An 18039-nucleotide genomic window follows, 5' to 3' on the forward strand; every position below is an offset into this window, starting at 1 on the left:
ATAACTGAAAACCAGTCTTTGTTTTGTATAACACTGCAGTAATGTCATTATTATTTTGTATTGACACAAACCAAATTGATTTTTATAAGATAAAGTTGCATTTTTTTACTTGTGGAAAATCTGTGCTTTAAACTACTGTTGATGGTTTTGTTGGTTTGGGTTTGTTTTTTAAATGATTTACCACTGTTACTGTCAGTATAGAGAGTATGCTGAAAAAAGGGCAGTCTGATCTGCTGAGGCAACTTCATCCCTAAGAATAAACTGCCCTTCCCACTTACCTGTGTTACTCTTTTATAAAACATTTAAACCATTTTCATCTCTATGGTATAAAATTATTCAAGGTCTTACTTTGACTCACTTGTAATTAATTTGCCCTGTAGTTTGTATTTCTGCACTGATAAGTGGAGCAAAGCCATAGATAAAAAATGGTTGCCTCTCCTCTCGGTATATATTACTGTATGTGTCTTGAGCTGGAGAAGACAGGTGGAGCTGGTATTTTTTTTGTACCTTCCTGTTCTTCAGGATTTATTGAGTAATATACATAGGCTTTCTGTCTGGTAAGTTAAACTTCATGGTACTTTAACCTCTCAGGCAAAGTATTCAGCAATGTGGTTTTTTGAAACTTAATTTTCAAATTCAGCTTTTTATTTTTGCTTTCCTAGGGAGTGTAATCTTCCAAAAATAGGGAATATTTTGGAAAAAAAAGAATATAGTAATTAAAAGCCTTATTTTCTTCATCAAATCTGTGACTATACTATATAAGTTTATCAGAAGACTTTTAACTGGATTTTTATCAGAGTATCTGCACATTATTTGCATTCCTTATTTACCATGTATTAAACACTCATTCCTTTCCTTGAGAATTCTTACAATTGACATCCATGCTAACAAATCCTTTCAGCTGAAAAGGTAACTTGGCTAAATGCTGAACCACAGATAGTGTTGGTTTTTTGCTGTTTTGGTCTGGTTTTTTAATGTTCATTTAAATTGTAAGGCTGGAGAACAAAGCAGAAAGGGACCAGTTAAAACCATCTTTCTTCAGTGACCAAGACTGCAGTGTGACTGGGCCTGAAAAAGAAGCAAAATCTAACTAATCAGTTTTACAAGCTGTTAGAAATTGTCTATAGTAGATTTTATGCACTGTAATTTACTAAGGACAGCTATCCTAATATGGTATGAATTTATATTTTCCAGAATGTTCATGGAGGTTATTATGAAACATGAGTATTACTTAAATGGTGAACTGTTTCAAAGGACGGCATGTGCACCTGGTGAAGCATAAAATATACATATTTGCAAAAATGTTGGTAGGCAGTATATTACTGAGGTGTAACTTTATATAATTTAATGTAGTGAGGCAAGATTTATGGCTTTTTTCCTTTGTTGGTTGACCTAATTTTTATGAGGTTTCAATATTAAAGTTTTTTTTTCTGGTATTGCTCATATAGAAGTAGATCTGGCAACAGATCTCTCTCAAGACACAAGGACAGACGCAGATCCAGAAGTCCCCTGAAAAAAAGGTCTAGATCTAGGGAAAGACGGAAATCAAGAAGCCGCTCTCATTCTCGGTGAGTTCTGTTCCTAAGAAATTATACTGTTCTTCTTAGCACACAGTACACAGTTTTAGGTGATGGTAGAGGGTGAAATCTCTAAATGCTGTAGCCTGTCCCTAGGCTTTGTCTGTGGGACAAAAGAATAGAAAGTAGATTTTCATGGTGAGTCTACTGGTTTTGGCTGGGATAGAGGTAATTTTCTTCATAGTATCTCATATGATGCCTACGGGGGTGAAACCACCACACTGAGGTGCCTAAACTTTGAGTCTGGTCTACATTTATACCAATGTGCAAGCTTACTGAAAACAGGTAATTTTAATTGCCAGACTTTAACCAATAGATTAGGAGTGCTGTGTAGCCTGTGCAACCCACAGAAAAGCGGATGACGCTTCTTCGATCTCTGTCTGTTGAGAAGGTTGGATTCAGGCTGAACTTGATCCTGCATTCTGAGAACATGTGTAAAGTTTTGTGCATGAGCTTTTATTTTCACTTTGGCTATCTCATATTGGCCATGCACTGCTGTGGGCACAAATGCATGTGTCCGTTATATGGCATATTTGCATTTCAGCATCTAATACATCTATGTTTTACCTGGTCTATTAATTTTTAAGTCTGGTCATCTAATTCTTGAACTGTGAAATTCCAACAAGACAATAACATAATTTTCTGAGGGATGAAGTAGTGAATATTCACAATATAAAAGTGCCTATGAAAGTGGCTTCATGAATAGAATTCTTGCTACTTTTCTTTCTCTTTAATGTCCTTAATTCCCCTGATTCATTTAAAGGGAGCTTCATGCTTAGGTTGTGCATTTGCCTCTTGTTTTTTGAGGGAATAAGTTTTGTGGGAAATATAACTGCACATCTGTGGACCTCAGTGGAAACAAGAATAGGCTACATAGCTGGGCTTTATTGATGTATCATTTTGATTCTCTGTTGCTGTTGTCTGGAGCTTCTTGAGATAACCTGCTTACAGGAAGGGGCAAGTCCAATGAAATCTGTGACAAATCAGCTGGAAAGCACTTCTTGGGTCATTGTGAGACTGCTATTTCAGGGATTGTGTGCTGTTTCGTCTTTATGGTCTTACATTCCTTCTCTGAGATTTCTAAAAAAGTATTTGCCAAAACCTGATGGGAACCAAGGTTGTCAGGTCACAGAGCATACAGCAGCCTACTATTTATTAGCAGTTGAGAAGAATGTACAGCCAAACATTTCTTCCATTGAAGAATGGTGGGGGCTGTGCTTAGGGACCTTTTATGCGTGAAGGAGTCTCCTTGAGAGTCTTTAAAAATCCTAGAATAGGAACCGATACCAATAGACACAGCAACTTCTGTCAGTCTGGTTCTCCTGGACATGTAAAGCCCTGCTAATCAACTTCTCCTGTTCTGCTTCTCCCTGAACAATTGTTCATTTTCATATGTCCTAGAGGCAGGTCTAGCACTCATGTGTCTCTCTACTAGAAAGGAAAGATGGAGTGTTGCACTTCCAAATAATCCTATACCAATGTGTAATCATCCAGCCAAAGCTGTGATCTAATCAATTTTTGTTTGGCTTGACAACTAGAACATCAGTTGGAATTTTTCTCACTGTTCTTTTTATGAACATGTACCATTCTTCCTGTCTCAAAGAAGCTGACTTGTTTCCTTATCCTTGCTTCTGTTTTTACTGTATTAACAATTTTTCAATGATTTTTTAATTCCTAATGACATTACAGGTGATTGAATTGTCTTGATTGAGGTTTGACCTTACATTTGCCTCTTGAGGGAATTTTGTTCAGTGAAATTTTATCCCTGGTTTTTTATTTCTATGTATTAGTTCTTGTTGGACTTCAGAGCAGTTCCAGGGTATTTGTGTGAGAGAACACTGTGAAATAAAGACTTCTGTCAGTCAGCTGTCATTATTCATGTGGGGGTGGTTAATCTGCCGTCCATTTTATGTGGACACACTTTTAGTAAAGAGTGGATTTACAGATTGTAGAGTTTGTCTCCTGACAAAACATAGAAGAATTATGTATGTATAATAATGTAACTGTAAGTTGAAGAGACATAGTCTCTCAAAGTGTAATATGTCTCTGAAAATCACAGTTTGATTTTATTTTGGCCTCCCCTTCTCCAATTTGGTTTCCAGATTTTTCCTACCTATATAACCTTTCCCTCCTGGTGAACAGGGATGGAAAATTAAAATACTGAATAGTTACTATTTTTCAACAGAGACACATGATTTATCTTGAGCAATTAATGTATGCTAAAGAGTTAGTTGTAATTTAATTGGAAAGTTCAAAGATGGATTAATGGATTTGTGTTTGGCTTTTCACAGGGACAAGAAAAGAGACAAAGAAAAGGTCAAGGAAAAAGAAAAGGCCAAAGAAAAGGAGAGAGACCGAGACAAGGAGAAGGAGAGAGACCGAGACAAAGACAGGGAAAGAGAGCGAGATAAAGATAGAAACAGGGAAAAGGACAGAGAGAGAGATAAAGAGCGTAACAAGGATCGAGAGAGAGTCAGAGACAAAGACAGAGATAGGGACAGGGACAAGGATAAGGACAAAGATAGGGACAGGGAAAAGGAGAAGGATAAGGAGAAGGAAAAAGACAGGGAAGAGTTAGACCAGAACAAGGAAAAAGAAGATATTGAGAAAGAAGGAGAGAAGGACAGAGAAAAGATTAAGGACAAAGAGGGAGATAAGGACAAAGGAGGGGACAAAGAGAAGGACAGAGACAAAGAAAAGGAAAAAGATGGGGATAAGGAGCGAGAAAGAGAAAAAGAAAGAGATGACAAAAAGAAGAAAGAGAAGAGATCCAGAACACCCCCAAGAAGCTATAGCTCATCAAGAAGATCTCGTAGCTCCAGCAGGTTTGTTTAGAATTTTTTCATGCTTTTTTTGACTTGTCAGTTCAGTGAGGCACCATCCTAGTTTTTATGTATCAATATACATACATGCCTCTTACTAATTAAATTGTATTATTTCTGTTTTGCACATTTTCCTGTAAAATGAAATCTATTACAAAGAGCTCTGGATGGTGCCTGATAGAACATAGTTTCTTGCTGGGCTGCTGGTGCTTGCCTTTCACATAGCCATATAATATAGTACTTTAGGACAGTAAGGAGGTGATTCTTGTGAGATTTCTCTGTGCTGGAGCTATCCAAAAGTTCTGATAAAGCAACGTCACACATCATCTTTGTCCTGATGAAAGTTTGAGTCATTGAGTTACTTGGTTGCTTATATACTGTATGGTGTTGGTCTGTAGATCTTACGAACAGTTGGGTGATAGTACTTGTCACTCTTCAGCTGCATGGCTCGAGAGCAGGAAGCAAGTATGTTGCTTGGCTGGCTGGCCATTCAGAAGGTGAATGTATCTCAGTTGGAAATAAGGATACTTTGTTTAGCTGGTTAGAGTAAGATACAAGTTAAAAGTAAGGTTCCTTAACAGTGCTGATAGTAAACAGGGAAACATTCAAGTTAATGAAGCTGTTGTTCTTGCCTCTGAGGGAGGCTGTACTGGGTGGAAGCCTGGGTAAATTCAGTACAGCAAAAGGAGGCTGTGAGATTGATTATAAGCTCTGTAAGTGCACTAACTCAGGCATATTCTAAAAATATTGTGGCTAACTTAAGTTCAGAAGCTCTCGTGGAAAAAGTCCTTTCTGAATACCTCAGGAATTAGGGTGTTCAGTAATATCACATGTCAAATTTAGATACCAGATTTTTTCTGCTACCTTGAGAGAATGAAATGCTGCATGAATTGGGAAAAGTTCTAGGTATTACAATAATTTCACTGGACAAAAGCAAAATTCCCACAGTCCTCAGAATTCAGAATTTCATGGTTCATACAAGGCGGAAAAGGCTGTAATGGTTTCTAAACATTCTGTTTGCATTACATGAAATGTCCATGTTGTTCTGGAGGTTTACGGGCAAAATACTGTGTCTTTTTTTAGGCATATGCAGCTTCCTATCTTAATGCATTTTTAACATTATTTCATGGGTTGAAGACCTACACAGAGTAGAGTTGGTTCTGCCAGATTTGAAAACATAACATTTTCTGTCTGTAGGCCTCAGGAGTGTTGAATTAGGTAAGTGTAGAAAAAAGATTTAATATTTTGACAATGTGTAGCTTATATAAGAACCTTGGTGGAAGACCCAGTCCTAATGTCAAGTAACAAGTGTAGTTAGCTGGATGTTACCAAAAATTCATGCTATGTACTGAGAGAGTTGGGGTCCTTCAGCCTGGAGAAGAGAAGGCTCTGGGGAAACCTTATAGCAGTCTTCCAGTATTTAAAGGGGGCTTACAAGAAAACTGGAGAGGAACTTGTTATAAGGACATGTAGGGATAGGATGAGGGGTAATTGTTTTAAATTGAAAGAGGGTAGATTTAGATTAGATCTAAGGAATAAGTACTTTCCTGTGAGGGTGGTGAGACACTGGAACAGGTTGCCCAGAGAAGCTGTAGATGCCCCCTCCCTGGAAGTGTCCAAGGCCAGGTTGGACGGGGCTTTGAGCAACCTGGTCTAGTGGAAGGTGTCCCTGCCCATGGCAGGGGGTTGGAACTAGATGATCTTCAAGGTCCCTTCCAACCCAAACCATTCTATGATTCTATTTGGGCAAAGAATTCTAGGGAAAATCAGTGCATCTCTTCTAATGGACTCACAGTACAAAACCCTACTTTGATAGGGAGTTAATTTTTTTTATACAGATGTTACTAAACAAAGACAATGTTCTTTTGAAGATGGAGGATGAGAGAAATACACCTTTTTACATGGATTTACAATTCTTTCTTCAGATATAGCATTATATTTAGAGTATCAATATTGGGGCCAATACAGTTGAACATATTCATCAGTGGCCTAGACAGTGGGACAGAGTGCACCGTCAGCAAGTTTGCAGACAAAACAGAACTGGGGAGAGAGGCTGGTACATCAGAGGAGTGTGCTGCCATTCAAAAAAACCTTGACAGACAGGAAAAATAGCCTGAGAGGCTTCTCATTTTGTTGAACAAAGAGAAAGGCCAAGTCCTGCAGCTGGGCAGGAATAACTCCATTGCATCAGTACAGCATGGGGACTGACTAGCTGGAAGGCTGGCTGGCTGGCAGAAGACCTGAGGGTCCTTGCAGCCAAGAAGGTCAGCAGTATGCTGAGCTGCGTTAGGCAGTGTTGTGAGCAGGTCAAGGAAGGTGATTCTTTCCCTCTCCTCAGCACTGATGAGGCCACATCTGGAATGCTGTGTCCAGTTCTGGGCTCCCCATTGCAAGAGACACACAGACATACTGGAGAGGGTCCAGTGAAGGGCCATGAAACTGATTAAGGGCTTGGAGCATCTGTCATACGAGGAGAGAGACTGAGGGATCTGGGATTGTTTAGCCTGGGGAAGAGAAGGCTGAGAGGGCATCTTATCAATGCATATGAATACCTGATGGGAGAGTGTGAAGAAGACAGAGGCAGACTTCTCAGTGAGGGCCAGTGACAGGGTAAGAGGTAGTAGGCACATATTGACATATGGGAAATAAAGGCTTTTTTCTAATGTTTAAATTACTTCTTTTTTCTGGGCAAACTGGAACCAGTTACCCTGGGAGATTGTGGAGTCTTCATCCGTGAAGATATTAGAAATCTGACTGGAGGTGGCCCTGAGTAACCTTGTGTAGTTGACTGTTTTTTAAGGTGGGGGAGGGAGAAGTTGGATTAGGTGTTTTCCAGAGGGCTCTTTCAACCTCAGTAATTCTGTTATTGTCTGAAAAGTAATTGTGAATAGGTTGGGTTACAGAGTCAGTTAACAAATGCAGTTAACTTGTGTTTAGGGACATCTCTTTACTTTGGTCATTGATGTTACCTAGTTGAAATAGTTACAAACCTTTCTGGAGAAGATTATCCGACAAACTGGCATTTCAGCTGCCTGGATTTACAGTGTAGCACCGAGTTGGGACTGCTGATGAGTGTAAAATATTGGACAAATAGTTACCTTTTTGGAGATGAAGTGAAGGTGGAATAGGACATACAGGACCCTCTAAGAACTAGGTGGCAAGTGACCTTGCTTTACTGACAGACAACATGTGAGTATTAGAAATCAGATGGCTATTTGTGATTCCTAGCTGAAGGAACAGACCAGAGGAAGAGGAGGATCTGTCTCCTTTTCCAACAAACATCTACAGGCTAGCAGAGGAGATGGGTACGGGATGTTAGTTCTGTGTATGATTAAGAGACACATGATCACTATCAAAGTATTCAGACTTGTTTTTTCTTAAATTTTGCTCTATTAGTATTGCTTAAGAACATTAACAGGTGCACAAAAATCTTTGCATAGATAAATGTAATAGAGATAGGAACAAATACTGTGAGATAGTCGTAGTTCTTCAACTTGAAACATGAAAAGCAGAAACTGAAGATTAGATTTCATGAATAAACAGTTTCTAGTTTAAACACAGTCGGTAAGGCACTTGGTTAATCACAGCTATGTATGCTGGAAAGTAAAATAAAGTGGGGATGTACTCAGTGTAGCCCAAGTGGGAGCACTGTCAGAATAATATATCAGTTTGCAGTATCCTCATTTGAAAAAAGGTGATAATAAATGTGGAAGTGTTCAGAATAGGTGCATGTTAACTAGTGGATAGCAGTTCAATGATGGTGATGTTTTCTCCATGATTTTGGGGCCACTTTATATTTTTGTTTGCCAAAGATCAAATCAAACTTAAGAGCTTGCTTGAACAAAATAGTTATGAAATTTTGTCCTATGCAGCTACAGAAAGTCACAGTAGATGATATTCTCAGAGTATCAATACAGATAGTGATACTAGGCATATCTTAATATACCCTTTTGTAATGAACTGAAATTACAGTGATCTTCAGGTTCTAGTGTTAAAGTTCATATCTCTCAAGTCATGATTTTTGTCTTAATGTGGCTCTTCATTCAGTTGGATTCTTTTTCTGACTGAAGAGACTCTTGCTTAATACAGGATTAGTGAATTCTGTGTGCTTCCACTGTTATCAGATATAAGTACAAACGCATGAGGATAAACAAAAAACTAAAACCTGAAAGGGCACAACCTTTTTTTTTTTCCTACTTCTACCCTCACTTTTTCAACAAAATTGAAACATGCAAAATTTTTTTTTGCTTTGTACAGTTCATATATTGTTGCTGATATGTAATGTTAAATTCAGGTATATGTACGTAGTAGATGTGTTAGATCATTTTAAAAGCTTTCTGTTTTTATCTGGTTCCTGAGTGTATTATTTTGATTCTTTAATGATCTTGAATTTCTTGGTCCTGTAGAGAGAGGCGTAAAAGGAAGAGTAGAAGTCCCTCCAAGTCTCCTAAAACATCCAAAACAACGAAAAGAAAGTCTTCACGAACTCCTTCTCCAAGAAGGTCAGTTTAATGTAAACGTAAAAGTAAAGGAGGAAGAATTTGTAGTATTTTTTGTTTTACTGCCTGTGCACTAATCATCTCATATGATTTTAGTTGCTCAGTATGATTCCAGTTTAATTTAAACTCAAACCAAACCAAAAAACCTTCATGGATTTGAGCGTTGGTATGCATTCAACTAGAGATTCCAAATCTGTCAGCAATGCAAATTTGCTTCAAATCAATAAAAGCCCTTCATCAGATACATCTTAATTTGGTTTTGTCTTTGCAAATACCATTTGTACTGAACACATGCATTCTTTAGCTCTCTTCAGTCAAAAAATCCCCTTGTCTTTATGAAGGGTATTTTGTTACATTTTGATTCTTTTATGGGAAACTCACACATGAGAGTTCAGTTTGCAGTTAAATACTTTGAAGGTTGTTGCTGTTGGATTAAATTCTGATTTGACTAAAAATTTTCTTAAACAGAAACAAGAAAGAAAAAAAAAGAGAAAGAGATACAAATAATGAAAGAAGAGAAAGAGAACGCTCCACCTCCAAGAAAAAAAGTAGTAAAGAAAAAGAAGGAAAGGAGAAATCTGACAAAAGCACCACTACTTTGAAGGTAAGCTGTGATCCAGTGATAATCAGAGTTAAGTGGTGCTAGTGGAGCCATTATTGAAATTCCCTCCCTTCTTTTTCTTTCATTTTCTCCTCCCTTCTTTTTCTTCTGTTTTTCTTACCAGATTACTACCATTTGGGTTTAGACCTACAGTTGGTGTTAGTGGGCCAGTTTGATAAGTCTCTGTGTTTGAACTTTACAGGAGCTTATGTGAACAGGTTACGGAAACACTTCGTTTTGGTTTCTCTTTGTGCCATATGTTAGGACTTGTCTGGTTGCCTATCTGTATGAGCGGACAGGAAGCAGACTGTGTAACTAAGGAGCAGTGTTCAGGGACAGCTGTCAAGCTGAAAAGATGACTTACTTAATAAACTTAATAATAAACTTAACAAACTTAAATAATCTGCAGTTCAGCCTCTCCCTGGTTGCTTTGGTCCTGGTCTGTGTACTGGACTCTGCAGGAGTGAAGTTGAAGAGTTGGGGAAGAGTGGTATGGGATTTTCCCCTGCTAAATAGAAGGTGGTGTGATTAAGAAGAGAAACATCTTCAAATTGTTCAATCTTGGAATTTAAAAAGCAGCGTGCCTTTAAAGAGTAGTTTGTTATACTCAGAATTATTAAACTGTTATAAAACAGCTGGTTAGATGACTGTCCACATGCTTAAGTAATTACCTTACCCAAGAACTCTCTTAAACTGCATCCCATACCTGACAGAAATATGAAAGAAAGCAATTAATCGTATTTAGAAAATAGGATGAAATCTTAATTTCTGGAGCTGTTTTTCATTGGTTCCATTGATGCTGCTTGTTCCCTTTTTTTTATATATTGATGATAAAGACAGATCACTTTATGGCATTGATTTCTTGGATGACAGGTTGTTATGAGTGCCTAACTTTGGCCAATTAAAAAAAAAGCTTTTTTTTTAAAAAAAAAAAAAAAAAAGAAGCTGATACCTCTATTCTAAAAAATGCTGAGACAGGATAGGATAGGCATGTAAAAATGGAGACAATATAAATACCAAGAGTTGTTTGGAAGTCATATCCTATAATGTTAAGAATATGATTTTTTTGTAAAATAATTTTACCTTTCATAGGACAAAGATCACACTAAAGAGGATCAGAATTCAGAAACTGACAAGGAAGTAGACAACAGAGATACACAAAGGACAGATGAAGTCAAACTACAACAGAATGGGAACTGTCAACCAAATGAAGAAAACCTCTCAATTAAAATGGAAGAGGATTAAAGCAAAGAATGGACCTCTGATTCAACTAAGGAATGAAATCCAAAGCTTTTTATTTCCCAGACTGAGGAAGAAAATGTCAAAGCAATCAACCTGAACATGTTGATAGTACCAGTAGCTCTTCCAATTCTTGTGATAGCTTTGTCTTCTTCCTGTAAAGCAAGAGAGCACGGACTAGTAGTTATATCATGAAAAGGCAGATGCCATCAGAACTATTCATCTCTGAAAATTCATGCATTTCCTTGATGGCTGTACTTATTTGTAAAATGATTTATGTTAAGTTTTGCCATAAGCTGTTACAAATAAGTAGAAAGTGAAAGATGTAAACCTGTACTACCCAAAAAAAGCTGAAGATATGCATTGAAGGTTGTTTAAAATACTGCTTATTGATTAATTTTGTATTGTTTTACCTTGTGGGTTAAAAAATCCACAAAAACTTCAATGTGTACTGTTTGATGTGCTTGGAAATGGTGCATAGACACTCTTTTATTGTAAATGACAACTGTAGGGAAAGAGTTTTTAAACATAAACACAGTTTTATGGTTCTTTTGTTAAATACCCACTGACTAGTATGTTTTTCATTTGCTCAAGGCTTGAGATTCTTGGGTTTTATTATTTAAAAGAATTTCTTACTAATATCCCTAAAATTAATATTTCTTTTAAAGTATTTGAACAATGCATGCTACTTTTCCTAAAAGGAACATTGCCATGTTATAGATAATAGATTAACTTCCTGGGTTATTTTGGGGTTGTTTTGGTTTGTTTTCTTTTGTCCTTCCAGAAGTGTGCACATCTGTATGATATTATCAGAATTTACAGCTTTGTTTTGAGCCGTACTGCAGTGTGTCTGTTCAGCTGCAAATAGTACAGGTGCCATTATGAAAATAAATTTTTCTTATTTGTTTAAAAAAATATGGGAGCACAAGCAGAAGCTTTAGTGCCTTCTTAAAATGTGGTATTTTCTAGAAATGTATATGTGCTATTGCTCATTTTCAGCTAAATCTTACATGATCTCTATTGCTATTTTGCCACCACCATACTGTAGACAAGAATGCAAGTGATTTGTCAGAACGGTTGTTTGATTCACTTGTTAAAATACTAAAGCTCCGTTTTTGCTTTTGTTTTTTATTTTTAGAAGAGATTTATAGATCAAAGATGCAATTTGGGGACCACCACTGTACAAAACTAGCTAAATACAGAGCATTTTCTGATCACCTGCATCAAAGATACCCCTTTAGACATTTAATCTACATTTAGATGGCCTTAATTGTTACCTCTTCATCATCTTCTGTGATACCTGTTGGGTGATATAAAAGGAATTGTATGCAAAGAAGGGGGCATAAATAATTTGTGGAAAAATGTTCTAATTTACACAGGTGTTATATGGTAGAGATTCTTTTTTCATTCTTTGGGGAGAAAGCATGTAAGAAGAGAATGACAAAGCAAATATTTTTGTCAAGGTAAAACATGGCTTGTGTTCTCTGAACTAATTTAATTGGTTACATGAGATTTCTTGAGTCATACCTTTAAAACTTACTTATACCTAAAATCAAGTAGATTATTTTTAATACAACTTAATACAATCAAATGACTTAATTGCCTTACCTCATGGGAAGAGTTATTTCTTTCAGTTAAAAAAGCAAACGTAGTAGCATATTAGCTATTTGTTTTCGATTTGTTTTTTATTTTCCATTGCATAGTTATTTCTGGGGGGGGGAAAAATAAAAGCAAGCATATTACAGGGAATGAAAAATTTGCCCAATTCCTAAGGTAATGAAACCCAGTTTGATTGTGAAGCTGCTTAATCTCTCTTCATTTTTGATAGGATTTAATGTTCTTGCCACTGTGTACATTTAAGACACAGGAAATGCTTTACCATGTAAAGTATAGACAGTCATTTTTGTGATGTTTAAGCCACGTGCTGTTGGCTGGCAAACAGCTTATTCTGATAAAAGAATGACAAATCTGTATGCTTACAGGAAGACTGTGAAGTATAGTGTCTTGCAACAACAGCTGTGTTATTTATCATATGTAAGTAGCATAGAGCCGAAGAGATTGTTTGTATACTTGTTATCTTTGGTACCATTTCACTAATAAAATTAAGTATTTTAGAGGGAAGTTTCTGCTGGTACATACTTATTAAAGGAATATTTTTAGTTGATCTGGTCTTACTCATGTAGCTTCTTTGATTTGAAATGTGGATACCAGTGAAAATATACATGTATTGTTTATAATATCTTTGAAAAGCTAAGTTTCTCCTTCGGGAGGAATTAGAATTCTTACAGTGTTACTATGTTTCAGCTGATATTAGTTTGATTTCTTGAGTTCTGTAATCCTGAAATTGCATAGCTCTATTCTGTATCAGTTACAGAATATGTAAAGGATTGTGTACAGTTAGCTAAGAAACATGCCTTTGGAAATTAATAGCTAAGGATGGCAGCCTTACTAGCTGACTTACCACATGTTTAAGTCCACATGCAGCACATTGTTACATTGTATGTGAATTAATGGTTCCCTTACAAAAAGGTGGGTTTTTTTAAGGAAAAAAAAGCAAACCAAACCAACCAACCACCAGACACACATTTCCTCCCCACCTCAAGTCATATTTTCTTACAAATGCTGTATTTTCTGGTTTTGCTTTGTAAATACTGTGCAGATCTGTGAGGTAGTTAAGTACTGTCTGTTCATATTAGGTGTTTTACAGTTCCCCTCTTCCTAAAAAGCCACCACTGGAGAACTAATCTGTAAAATGTCTGCCTCTGCAGAGGGTAGCTCACTTTTAAACTGGTAGTGTAGCACAGTAATGAAGTTCCTGCTTGCTCCAACAGGATTGTGTGCATCATCCATTAAATGTGTCCACCTTCCACTGGAAGTCCATTGCCTTCTTTGTTAATAAGTTTGCATGCTGAGCTGCCATGACAGATTGTTTGGTTTTGCACTTTATAAATGAGATTAAATTGAGTGGAGGTTTTGAGAACAGTGTAGTTCATGATAGTTGTATTGTTTTAAATGTAATTTCATTTGAGTCAGCCTTTATTTGAAAATGTTGTGACTTGTAATTGCTCAGAAAAGTGATGATATGGTGCTAAGACCATGTAAAGCATATATGTGTAAGCTTCCATTAGTGATCACAGTTATTTCACAACAGTGTTTCTGGGTAAGATAGAATTTTTCATTGGATTTTGAAAGAAGGTGGTAGCAGAAAACAACTGCTGGTGGATGAAACAGCATTCCAAGCTCAAAATAGCGGTGACTTAGATAAATCCACTGAAGTCAATAGGTTTACCCAGGTGTGAGGGATGAAATTTTGTTTACAAACACTGACAGCAGTAATGAATACTGGTCTTCATATTTCAAAATTAGAACTAAGAGAGGAAAAAAGCCCTTCAGTTGGAAACTAGAAACATCAGAAGAATACCCGAGACATCAGTGAGATGTAGGTTCTGCCTACATATTAGTCACCTGCTAGGTTTTTTTAATGGCAATTTCACGTAATTACATCTGCACTAACTTTACATTAGCTGGCTAACAGCAGCAATCTATGCACAACTTGGATTCTGAAATGAGCTACCTGAGTGTTGTAGTCTTCAGCATGCTTTGCTAAGTGTTCTCTGGCCCAGTTACATCCAAGTCAATACCCGAAATTACTTTGAATCTCTGCGAATCTGTTTGTTACATGGTAGCTTCTCTGTGTTGCCCTTAGCTTGTACTGGTATTTTGTAATAGTAGATTTAGGGATTTCTGTGATTTTCTTTTGGTCTAAGAAAGAGAGTAAGTAAAGGCTGCTTTGTATAATACAAATTATTGTATACTTCATACCTGTCCGTATTACTGTGTTATTTTTTTCATTCACGTGTATGACCATTGCAAGCAGTAATGCCATAGTGATGTGTTTATCTTCTACTTTTAGGTCTGAAGCATCTCTGCATCCCTGTCTTTTTGTTAGTTTGTAATGAAACAGGTTAGAGTTCATGTATTTTCATTTTGCTAACCACTCACTTAAGGGGACAAAAAAACCCAGACAAAAGTAATACTGAATTTTGTAAATGTTAGTGTGAAATTGGTGTTATAATGGTAAAACAAATAATCTTAAAGATGTGAATTCTGAACAATGACTTGCAAACCGGGGCATATTATGGGTCCCGCCTGCCACTTTGTGGTACTTTCAGTTTTATAGCAATCAATGATTGCCTTCGGTGTTACCATAATCTTAAAAGTAAGAAAATTTGCAACACAAATGCTGAGATCTGTAAGTGGCTAAAATAACGTAAATCGGTAGGTGCTTAGTTCAGAGAGATGTAGTTTTCTCACCAGAGATTGGAGTGTGGACAGTTGAAATTTGTAGATATCGTTATTACCTAACAAGAATCTAAAACTTAATTTTGTTTGCTAATATGTAAACAGAAAAAAAGTTTTCAGCCTGTACCTTAGGTTTATTTTTATATGTTGAGAAGTGAAATTAAAATAATACTGAAAACTAAAAGCACTGTATAAAGGGGATTTTCTTTTTTCATGTAAGAAATGCACTTTCAATTGTGTTTTATTTTAAACTTTTAAAAATGTCTTTGCAGGTAGTGTATTTTTATTTCAAATTCAAGAATGCTTCATTTGTTGGTAAATCCTATTGCAGGATCTGAGCACGTTAGTATGGGGGGTTTCTTCTGTATTCAATAAAAAACAGCTTAATAAACTTGTCTGACAATAGATAGGGACAACTATCCCCTTAGTTTGAGGAGACACAGCTCTAACACATCAATTCTGAATTGTTTAAATGCTACAGTTGAGGAAGCTATCTACAAACTTCAGTTTTCACAATGTTTTCTGAACCCATGAACTCTTACTATTCAAGTGGGCAAAAAAAATTTTTTAAAAAAATTGTCATGACAGTTTTATTATTTTTGAGCTTGATACAGGAGAACATGGACAACAGAAATGAGGTTTTAGCAGTTTATATATTCTGGAAAGTTTCAGCTTAAACTTTTTTTTAATTCATCACATGTTTTATGTTAATCTCATGCCAAATTTGACACAGACTAGAGATTTTTGGTGTACAAAGTATGTTCCCTACTAATCTTGTTAATGAAATTACTCTCCCATAAAAGGCTACATGTGTCTGTTTTGAACTGAAAGACCTATCAGCAATGGTAAAAGAATCATTTCATCCTCCTTTCACTCAGTCCTTGATGTTCTTAATGAGGCTGCCAGTTAAGTAGCTTTCTTAAAAGCGGCAAGTTGTTGGTCTACTCAATAAAACCTTTCTTAGTGTAAAGATTTTAAAACTACTGCTACACTGATGAGTAAATCATGGGCCACTTTGAAATTGCTACTTCATAAATACATAATTTTCATAATAAAGGAATGTGTAATCTTCTCTGGAAACAGCAAAGTAATTTGACATCTACAGTTCCTGTCATTTATCAGGAGGTCTTCTCTGGTATTTTTCCCACTGAAACAGGAGCTGTGAGACTAATTCATTATACCCAGCACCTATCACAGTCTGGGTTCAGATACACCTGGGGAACCTAAGCACTACAGCAGCAAAAATATTATTTCCCTTCTCTGAGTTTGATATTTCTGGTAATAAAGTAGGTCTTCTATGTTTAATAAGCATATAACCTGTTCCATGTTGGTAGAGTATATTTTTGCATTAATGAAGCAACTATAAAATGGTACAAGTAAACAAATGTCAAATGCTATTATGTTGTTGTTGTTTTTGTAAATAAACAGTGTCCCAAAGTTTTTAATGGTGTCATAAACTCACTTCCACTAAATTTGGATGAGATGACAGCAAATGGCTGTGAAGCATTTCTATCTCTTTTTTTTTCCCTTTTTTTTTTTGGGGGGGGGGGGCTACATCTGCCCCAGAGCATCAGGTGCTTTGTAACTAAGTCTCTTGGACTGGTACTGATGAGAATATTACAGGAAAGGTGGTGAGGGGTTAAGTAATTGAATGTATCACTGTTTAGTTACAAAAGAGGCTTCTGAATCCCCTGGCTGAGCACGGGATTTTCTCCAGAGAAAACTACCATAGTTCCAGTAGGGAGAGCTTGTCATTTTCAAACAGTAAGTTAATAAACGTGGCTGTAGAGAATTGTATGTCAAAATTCCTTTTTTTAAAGTAGGATCAGGAAATTCGTGCAGAGCTTCTGACATTAAAAGTACATGTTAGTTTATTGTCATGGATAATTTAATATTAGAATTTGCTGTTTTCAATGTTTAAGCTTCTCTGTTGCTTAGTTTAATGTGTAAGTAAATAAACAGCAGTGGTTAAGGAGCAGAAGTTTGAGATATGCTTCTCAAGAGACTTTAACATGTTCAGTAGGGATCTTGTGATTTGTGAGAGCAGCCATGTCTGTAATGAGACTTGTGACTAGTTTAACTCCTACTGATTAGATGATTTAGTCAACACATCTGTGGTCTGGATAACTGCGTTTTCACCGTGCTGTTCCTCTGAATGTGAAAGCAGGGCAAAACAGGTCTGAAAAATATATTGAGATGTCAGCAGTGGTTCAAAATCTTACATTACGTATTTATACTATATACTACCTAATTTCCTTAAGTAATTGCTCACTAAAAAATTCTTTTTAGAGGACATGATTGAAACTTGGCTTAAAAAGTGACAGTCTTTTAAAATCAAACTTTCAAGGTTTTTTGTGTACACAGCTTGTTTTTCCTACTTGTTTTAAGGAAACAGGCAGACAAGAGTGTTAGTACTAGTCTTTTGTTAAGTGTGCTGCTTCAGTATCAGACCTGGGGAAGACTGTGCTTTTGTTTTTCTCTCTACAATTCTTACACTTCTTCTTAAAGATAGAGCCTAAAGAAAACCTTTCATTTTTATTGAAGCAGTATTTTAAAGGGTTGTTTCAGATTACTGGATTTAGAAGGTCAAAACAAATGCATTGTTCCACTTGAAATGTGAAGGTTAGGCAAATGTATTATCTGCTTTGTGTCTTAGTGTGGTGAGGTAACATTCAACAATTCCTCCTCTGTTCAATTTTAAGGGGATACTCTTCTTATTTTACTAAGACTTGTTTAATAAGTCTTCTGAGCTATTAAATACCTGTCTATCTACTAGCTTGGTGTTTTCCTCTCAAGTATACATCCTCATTTTTATGTATCCCAGTCATCCTGCCTGGTCTTGTCAAAACTAGGTATCTCGTAAGGACTAGACTTGTCTGAACCATGCTGTAAATCATAGTAGCCTGTGTTACAGATCAGCCTCAAGCAAAACAATCAGTATTTCTGAATGAACCATAATACAGAATAAATAGAAAGATGTTATGAGATGGTATATATTA

General features: G+C 36.4%; 1 protein-coding gene across 10 annotated transcripts in view; it reads left to right on the plus strand.

The window, feature by feature from the left end:
• The window catches only part of SREK1 (splicing regulatory glutamic acid and lysine rich protein 1), a 35934-nt gene extending 19454 nt beyond the window's left edge, over positions 1-16480 (plus strand). For 7 of the 10 annotated variants that reach the window (XM_074856799.1, XM_074856796.1, XM_074856798.1 and 4 more), the window contains 5 exons: positions 1449-1568; positions 3869-4402; positions 8806-8901; positions 9367-9502; positions 10592-16480. In XM_074856799.1, coding sequence (XP_074712900.1) covers positions 1449-1568; positions 3869-4402; positions 8806-8901; positions 9367-9502; positions 10592-10744 — 1039 coding nt within the window. In that variant the 3' untranslated portion in view covers positions 10745-16480. The remainder of the gene's footprint in view (positions 1-1448; positions 1569-3868; positions 4403-8805; positions 8902-9366; positions 9503-10591) is intronic. The other 3 variants (XM_074856789.1, XM_074856790.1, XM_074856791.1) reach the window with 3 other exon arrangements.
• Positions 16481-18039: the final 1559 nt, after the last annotated feature.

Source organism: Strix uralensis, chromosome Z (assembly GCF_047716275.1).
Source record: "Strix uralensis isolate ZFMK-TIS-50842 chromosome Z, bStrUra1, whole genome shotgun sequence".
In the NCBI taxonomy this organism is placed as follows: domain Eukaryota; kingdom Metazoa; phylum Chordata; class Aves; order Strigiformes; family Strigidae; genus Strix; species Strix uralensis.